Consider the following 8,925-nt stretch of genomic DNA (forward strand, 5'->3'; position numbering starts at 1 on the left):
TGTTGAGAAAATCGTTTCTCCTCACCTCCACCTCGTACCTCGCCTGGCCGCAGCAGCACTGAGGGGGCTGAGGCCCTTCCCTCGGCGCGCTCAGCCCGCCGCGTCGCCGTGGGGGCACAAAATGGGGGGAAAGGGGTCTGTTCTGGCTCATGTGTTGGTGTCGGCACCCCTGTTACCCGCACCTGCTTCTGACAAGCGCATTTTATTCCCCCCCCGCAGTCTGGTGGTGCTCCTCTTGGGAGCTGGATCTTTCTTCGTTGCAAAAGTCTCTCTGGTTCCCGTTTGCGGGGAGGCCGGTGTACGTGGAACCGGGCGGTGTTTGTCGTGGGGAGGGTCGGGTGGTGCGCGGTAGCACGTAAATGCTCGGCAGCTCGTTTGTGGAGCCTAAGCCGGGACCTGAATGTTCTGGATGGGTTTTAGGTCAAGGTGACTGTTACATGCTTCAAGTCATACTATGTTAATTTAAGACCATCTACTGCATTTGGGGTTTAATTTTGGGAGTGGGAGAAGGCTATAAGGATCTGATTCCTTCTCCGTTCTGCAGAATCACACAGATTTTTATTCTAAGAAACACTTGATTCACAGGTAACGCTTCTGAAATACACTAAGGCCTTCATTTCTCGCCTGTCTACAGCATATGTGTTATTTGATTCGGGTGGATTTTAAGTCTATGAAGGAGTTGCTCTGTGAGCAGCAGTGCCCCTGTTTCAGTAGTCTGTATCTCAGTGACCACACAATTTAGATGAAGGTGTAAAGCTCTTGCCATATTACAGGATGTATGGTGAAGGATTTCAGAACTTAATCACCTCCTTGTTCCACCGTCCATTGCTAAATGATTTTATTTTTTTTTTAACTTACAGTGATGCTTCTGTTTTCTTCCTCCACCCCTTTATTTAAAACCTGCATGTTCCTTTCATTTGACTGCTAGCTGTGTTTGAAAGCTCACAAATGGAATGTACTTCTCACCACTCTGTACTCTGTGCAGGAATTTTGATTAAAGGGTTTTGGCTTTTCAGATTGTAGTTAAATAGACAAACTAATATGAAAAAAGTATTCCCTGTTCTGTTGCTTTCAGAAACATAGAAAATTCAAGTGTAAAAGTTCCACATGCAATCTGCAGGATAGTTAATTGCATGTGTTAACTGCACACATAGTTTCTCACCACAAGTCGGTACGGTTTGCAAGCAAGTCTCAGCACCAGAGTACAGTTACTGCCACTATACTTACAACACGTAACTTTTGAGACCAATGGATAAAAAAGTATGGAAAGGGAAAATTCCTTTACTACAGGGCAATCTGTTGGTGGGGTTTGAGGTATTGCAGGTTTATAGTGGCTCAAGGAATAGCCAAATGAAGCCTGAGCTAACATGTATTATTATGGGAAGCCTGTGGTTTGGAACCTGAATTATTTCTGGCACTATGCAAATGTCTTTCAAGACAACCCCACTCTAAGGACCTTGCAGTCAAAGGCAGTTGCTGATCCTACAGGCACTTGCATATGCCTTCCTTTGTTGCCAGGTTGTTCTGCTGATGAGTTTTAAGTTTTTATAGGCTCTGTGCAGCAGGTAAATAAGAAAATCAGTGTTTTAATAAACAGCATGTGATTATTATGTTTGTATAATTGTGTGTTATGTAATCCTCAGTTTATATTTGTATAATTTTTACAGGATCAGAGCACTATTCTCTTTGTAAACCTGGGAATTATGTAAAAATACTCTGTTATGCATTTGGTATTGCAGAGGGAGACACTACTGAGCAGATCAACTTAAGAAGCTGGTAGCTATTGATTTATTGTGTTTTGGTTTTTAATAATTACGAGAGGTTTTTTCATATTTGAGAGTAGCCGTGTACTTCCTTCATTCCTTCATTCCATTCATGTCATGGGATTTCTGTTGATCTGTTTTACACTTCCTTGCAATTCGGAGCCAATTTTATATCTCATTTTTAAGGCTTATGCTTTTATGTTCTGTATGCATCCGTCTGCCCACTCACCGTAACTCTTGAACCAGTTGTCTGCTTTCAGTTTAATTCAGTAGAGGAAGCAGAGGTTTTAAACATATTTAGGTTGTCCATTTTCATTAAACTAGTTAAAGAGGAGAAATTCTAGTTAATGTCTCTGAAGAAGTATGTGTTAGTGTGAGCTGACCTGTGAGTTAGAGCCGTAGCGTTATCACTGTTGTGTCCTGTCCAGCTAGCAGTTAGAAATCATGGGAAGAAACTAGCAGTTTGGGTAAGCACGGAGTGCAGGAATGGGAGGGAACCAGAGGCGTTGGTTGTGAGTTGACATAAGAACTTAACAGTTGGGGAAGGCGGTGCTGGGTTACTGATTGGGGGAGAAGGGAAGGAACAAAGGTAGAAGTCCACAGAAGGAACTAGATTTTTGGCCATCTGTGTGAAAACATAATTTTTTGAGTAGTGGAATTAGTGAATTGTAAACATGAGGGACCAGTCAGTATTTTTAAAATTCTGGATTTTGAAGCAAATATTGTCTCATATATGAATTAAGAATTTCCATAAATTTTAGGAAATATACTGGGACCGATTCTTAAATCTTGAGCTTTAAGTGTATGCTTAGCAACCTGGAAATGAGAGAAGAGCTGTGGCTTTTGTGGGTCTGTGCTTCTTACAAACTGGAATGATAGAAAGTTTGAAAATGTGGCAGCGTTGTTTAGGAGGTTGCTTAACGTACGAGTTTGACAGTGTTCAGGGCTCAATAATTTTATCATAATTACTAAAATGGTAATCTGAGAAAGACGAAATATGAGGTAAAAAGATTATTTTTTTTTTGTTGTTAGCTTTTTATTGTGATACAAGTTAAAGGAGTGTGCTGTCTTTCCTAAAACTTCCTGTCACATAAGGAACCATGGCAAAATTGATCATTACAGTGATGCGGTCTAGTTTTTAATTGGATTTGCTCTAGTGTACATACAGCTAGTGGAAAATTTTGGAATTAAGAGAGTATAAAAGAGAGAGTATGATCATTCACTTGCACTTAAGGCAATTTATACCATAACAACTTCTGAACAGCTTGGAAATGCCAAGTTCTGGATTGTTTGGTTGCTAATTTGACAGAAAATGGTTTCCTGAGTATTTGGTTTACGTTCTTGGTATTACTGGTCTAACTAATTTCTCTTAAGAAAATCTGTCATAATAGCTTTAAATCGAGATTTTCTATTTGTTGGTGTTGTCCTTACATTGAAGAGGAAATGTGCCCTGCACAGTTTGCAGTCACTGCTCTAATCAGTAAAATAAACTAACACACACTTACATATTTTTTCCTAGTACAACATAAAAGAATAGAAGTGTAGAATACTTTAAAGCAAAGTGTAAGGCAAGGTACTAGTCTCTGTTTATATAAACATCACATCACAAAACTTTATGACCAGTGTCTCTTCTCTCATCAGGGTGCTGTTACCTAAAGTACAAGTGTTAAAAGAGGATGAGGCCAGGGAAGAAATCCAAAGAAATCACTCTTCCTGGTAATTTTATGCTCTATAGCAACCAGCAATAAGAGTGTGAGCTAACATACCCATAAACATAGTGCATGGTATCACAGCGTGACTTTCTAAAGCTTGTTAAGGGTGATCTTTAGATTTTTATGGTATTTCATGAAACTAACTCAGACAATCTAAGTTGTAGTAATTTGCATCGATTTCTGAAGTTTTGTCATTGCATGACCTTTGCTAAGACTAAACATTAGGGCTTTGGGCACACTTTTTTAACTGTTGCTGTACAGTCTCAATAACCACTCTTAATTTCCTTCCTGCAGCAGAGCAAAAGATGTAACAATGCCAGCGAAGCTTCCAGTGAATTTTTTCTCCACAAGATCTCCAGTCATTGATCTTTTTCGAGGACAATTAGACTATGCAGAGCACCTTCGTCAGGATTCAGAAATTGTGCTGTATTTCTTCTATGCGCCATGGTGTGGCCAGTCCATTGCAGCAAGAGAAGAAATAGAACATGTGGCCAGCAAATTGTCAGACCAGGTAACTCCAGAGAAGACAACAAATCTTAAACGTGACTTGATAGCTGTTTAATCTCCAAGCTGATGCTAATTTCTGTCATCCCATGGGAACCAGTAGGACTTGAATGCTCACGTTTTAGGGTAACTCAGCCAGTTGTCTTAATTTTAATTTAACATGGAGAGTGCTAGAATAAAAGGAGAAAACTTGTGATTCCTGCTCATTTGTCTGTTATTTCTGCTACTGAATGGGGAACTCCACAAATCTCTTCTTGTAAGGTGTTCTCAGATTTATTCACCTGCCTTCAGACAGAAATTACAGGGAGTTTGCTTCTGGTTCCAGGATCCTTGGAGACACCGGTAATCATATAAGATTGCAGCTGTAGCACTGCTTTCTAGCAGTTGGTTACCTATGGACACTTCACAGGTACACCTGTCCTAAACCTATGCTCATTGAGCTCCACTCTGCAGAAGAAGTAATTAATATGGACTATGACTAATTTAGTAAATGTGAAGACTTTAGATTAAGAAGCTTAAAAACTAGAAAGAAAAGTTACAAAAAGGATTGCTGTTGCAAAATTACAAAAAAAAAAAAAGTGATAATTAAGAGGAGCAGAAAAGGAATACTGAGTTGAAAAAACACAGAAAACAGCAGATGGAATGGCTTGGAAGAAATACATGTTACATAAAGAAGGTCACAGTAGTGTACTTTGTTAGCTGTGAATTTTTATCTGCTTTGCAGGTGCTGTTTGTGGCTGTAAATTGCTGGTGGAACCAGGGGAAATGCAGGAAGCAGAAGCATTTCTTTTATTTTCCTGTGATACACTTATACCATCGGAGGTAAGATTTCATATGTACAGTCTGGGTTTTTTATTGTTGTTTTGGGAAACAGTTTGAGTAAAATGTTGCGTTTTGAAAGTGTTATATTTATAGCTATAGTGAATAGTCATAGAGGAGGAGATTCTGGGTGAAGCTCAATCCTGTATGCTACTTAGGTGTCACGAATGGCTGTAAATGTCAGTTGAATGACATGCTGCGCAATTTTTCATCTTTGAGGAAATTTTCTTTTGCCCATGAATCTCCTGGAAGTTCTGCCTCCAATGAAAAGCAAATAATTCAGATTTATATATTTATTTCAGTTGTCTGCTTGCTCTGTAGGTGGATTATATCAACTGGTCCCAATTTGTGACAGCAATAAAGTACATACTTGAGGGCTATTGAAGTTAGTGGAATTTAAGTCCATATTTAAATGGCACGATGTACTGAAAACTTTCTTCTAAATTTGAACTTTACAGACACTTTTTTATGCTCTAAACGTTGAGATATCATTGTATAAGATTTTACACAATCTCACTTTTATTTATTTTGTTTGTGTTTGTATGTATTATCTTATTTTTTTTCCCCCCCTCTTTGTGTGGAGCAGAAGGTAAGGAAACACACTTTCTAATGCTAGGTGCAAGAGAGCTGGATGCTCTGTCGTTTATCACTTGCATTTTACTTGCGTACCCCAATCTTGAACTGTATCTCTCTTCCATTACAGAGGCTGAATTTTGTTTTTTTTGGGGGGATTTATGTATCGAGGAGGAACAGTCCTGATCTTTGTCAGCTGAACTTGGAATAGATACAGATGGCACTGGCATAATTCAAACTATAATAAAAAAACCCCAACGATCCCACTTGGATGTACATTGACTTAAACTTATTTGATCTTGAAATTACAACACATTAGTTGGATACACTTGGGTATTATCAGTAACCTTAACCAAAGTTGCAACAAGATGAGATGTAAATTCATACTGATACTTCATAAAACCCCCTCATGCCCAAGGTATTAAAGCTCGTATGTTGCATACTGGGCATGTGAGATGTTGAAGCAGTACATGTTGCTGTTAAGACAAAGGTTTGTAATAAACCAGTGTAGGATGCAGAATAATCTAGTGGGCTCTAGAAGACCATTTCAAAGCATCTGAATATAGGTGCAAGTTTGATATTTTTCAGAGTGTCTGTATGTATAAATTATATTAAAAATGCATCACATTAAATTCTTCAGTGGGAATGGACTAATTCCTCCTGCTTTTTGTGTTTGATTTCATTTTGGACTGTGATGCTTTGTTGAACATAATGATAATAAATCAGATGCAGGATTTCAAGGGGATGAAGGAGAAACTCTGGAATTCATAGCCGCGAGGCCTGGCCCACCTTCTGTTTTTGTACTGCCTAATGTGATGTGACCTGGTTTATCAGATGGCTGGGGGAGAAACTGTAGACTGTTTTGTCAGCAGTGGGACTGGATTTGTCCCTGCTTTGCAGGCTACTTGTAAAAGTCCATGTAAAAATATTGCACCTTTTCAGACTGATACTGTTTGAACCTTCTAAAGTTTTTAAAAAAAAATCGAGTGAAAATAGTCGCATTTTTCAGATCTGTATTTTTAAGTCACATGTATTTACTTCAGACAAAGCTGAAAGATATTTATATGATCATATAATTCATACGTGCATATTACCAACTTCTTTAATGGGACTCAGGAGGTCTCCATCCTTTCGTCCCCACCAACACACTGCGCCTACCATAGACACTGCATTAGAGTCACTGCAATTTCTGCGCTGTACTTTGAGTCTGGTAACACAACTCCTCCATCAGTTACAGAAACCACTGTTAATTAACACAGAGAGCAATTCCCTAGAGGCTGAGCGTGCTGTCAATGTAACTCCTATCTCTGCCACCCCCAGGAGGGACTCTCTCTATTGTTAATTTAAGTCTTAATGTTTTATTATTTTTTTTGGTACTAGTTTTGGACCAATTGAATACAAAGGCCCTATGAGTGCTGTTTATATTGAAAAGTTTGTTCGACGGGTGATGACACCACTACTCTACATCTCGTCTCGATCAAAATTACTAGATTTCCTCTCAAATTATGAGGTACTTGTCTCTCTTCTCTAGCTTTACCGCTGTGGTTCAGAAAGGGTTTGACTTGTTTCACGATTAAATTTGATCTACCCCGAAGTACTAGTTTATTTCCAGGATCCTGAAATCAGTGCCCTGTAAATTTTTTTAAATCATAAAAATATGAAGTGACAAATTCTTAATGTTTGTTCCCTGTATAGTGACTCTTATGACTTAGTGATGCTCTTAATTTACAGTACTTTAGTATGTAGAGACAACAATCAAAGTTGTTACCTCACCAAAAAATTTCATATGAACAAGAAAGAAGGGAGAAAACTTCTTGCAAAAGTCTTGCAGTAAAAGTTGGGAAAGCATTTGAGAAATATATAATCATTGCTTTAATTTTTAAAGGAATATTGAATCTTTCTAATAAGATAAGTCTGTTAAGTAAAAACAAATGTGAAATCAGTTGAAATAACAGCTCCTAATCACTTTGTGTGCTGTAACTTCATGATCTTAATCCACCGGTACATTGCGTTTTATTAATTTTAAGTCTGTTGTGTTCAGAGGTGCCAAGATTGGTAGCAATAATAGTGGATTAATAACTTCCAATTAGACAAAATGCACTTACAATAGAACCATTTATAATCCCTTTAGAACTGTTCATTTCTGTGGTGTACAATGGAGAAATACCATAATCTCACTAAAACCTAAGCTATTAGAGCAGAACGGAAAACGTGATCAACAAATTGATGCTGTAGTAGTGGCCAAAACATGTGAGGGGCTTTCAGGTGTTTCAGAATGAAGCAGAGTTCCTCTTTGAATTAGCGTGTTTTCTAATGACTGGCTCTGCTGGAGGATGGAGCACGACCTGTGCTGTTAAATGAAAGCTGCCACAGCATAAGGGGATGCACACTGGTAGTTACCACGGATAGGTGCTGTACTATTCACGTTTCAGTATATTCCTCGGGAGCTATTCCTGGGTTTAGTTTTCCAGTGTTTTAAGTGGGGACTCTGCGTCAGGGGTAGTGAGTTGTGTCTGTCTCTGATGCTGATACTTTCTGTGATCACAAGCAATTCTGCTGTCTTTTTACTGCTTCAGTTTTGCCATTCTAAAGCTCTTAATTTTTTAGCCTCCCATAGAGATTTGTTCAAACTTCCTGCTTTCCTGTGCTTCAAATTCTGTGGCTCCAAATGCCCAATCTCTGCTTATGTTTAGCATTTGTTGGTTCTTTTTTCTGAAATGGACTAAGAATAGAGTCTGATCTGTTATGCTGCCCTGCAGTCATTGAAGGCTGAGGTTGTTTCCCAGACTGACACTAGGTGCTCAGTGTGTTGCCTCTGTGACGTTAAGCAAGAGGGGGCGAAGGGGCTACAAAAATAACAGCCAACCTGTGCAGTAAGATCCATTCAGGGAAAAGGACATTGGCCAGTGCAAGTGCAGGTAAGTGCAGTAAGAAAAGCAAATGCTGAGTGATCAGGAGCTGGGATACAGAGAAGACCTAAGAAACAAAGTATTGTATATGAAGATGGATGGAGAGGGAAACAGAAGCAGGTAGAAAGGAAGAGGTAGTTTTACACCAGGAATAAACACATTGTTTCATCATTTTAAACAGTTAGAAATGTGAAAATTTTCTAACGTTTTCTGTGCAAAACACTGTAGGAGAAGATGCAATCCATGAGGTGACTCCTGTGTTTAAGAAGTGAGAAACTTTGAGGAGTAGAGTAGGTTACAGGAAGCGCATGCGTGGCACAAACCGATTGCTATTTGCGAGCTTTGGTTAGTGTCTTCCTTTGATTTTCGATCTTTTAGATATTAAAAAATGTTAATTTTGGGGAGATGGGAAAGAAGACTGTAAAAGATGGATCACTGGGCATTTTGACCACTGTCTGCTGCCTTACCAGGTTTTTGTGGTTTCTTCAGTGAAAAGCTAATTAACTTGAGGCTCAGAATATTTTTGAAAGATTTGGCATCATCAGTATCTAATTTTCGGTTCTGTGTTCTGTTAGGGAATGGGTTCTGCAAACTTATGTTAGGGGTATTTACTTTAGACTTGAAAATTTCATTTGAAAAGAACCG

The 8,925-nt window shown here is 38.8% G+C and overlaps 1 protein-coding gene across 1 annotated transcript in view; it reads left to right on the forward strand.

Annotated features, from left to right (window-relative positions):
* Window positions 1–8,925, forward strand: part of TXNDC11 (thioredoxin domain containing 11) — a 34,716-nt gene that overhangs the window by 1,042 nt on the left and 24,749 nt on the right. Inside the window, exons 2-4 of the mRNA XM_009886589.1 lie at window positions 3,770–3,986; window positions 4,704–4,801; window positions 6,752–6,881. Of these exons, the coding sequence (XP_009884891.1) occupies window positions 3,789–3,986; window positions 4,704–4,801; window positions 6,752–6,881 (426 nt within the window). The 5' untranslated portion in view covers window positions 3,770–3,788. The remainder of the gene's footprint in view (window positions 1–3,769; window positions 3,987–4,703; window positions 4,802–6,751; window positions 6,882–8,925) is intronic.

The sequence above is a fragment of the Charadrius vociferus genome, unplaced genomic scaffold (genome assembly GCF_000708025.1).
Source record: "Charadrius vociferus isolate BGI_N301 unplaced genomic scaffold, ASM70802v2 scaffold46, whole genome shotgun sequence".
NCBI classification, from domain to species: Eukaryota; Metazoa; Chordata; class Aves; order Charadriiformes; family Charadriidae; genus Charadrius; species Charadrius vociferus.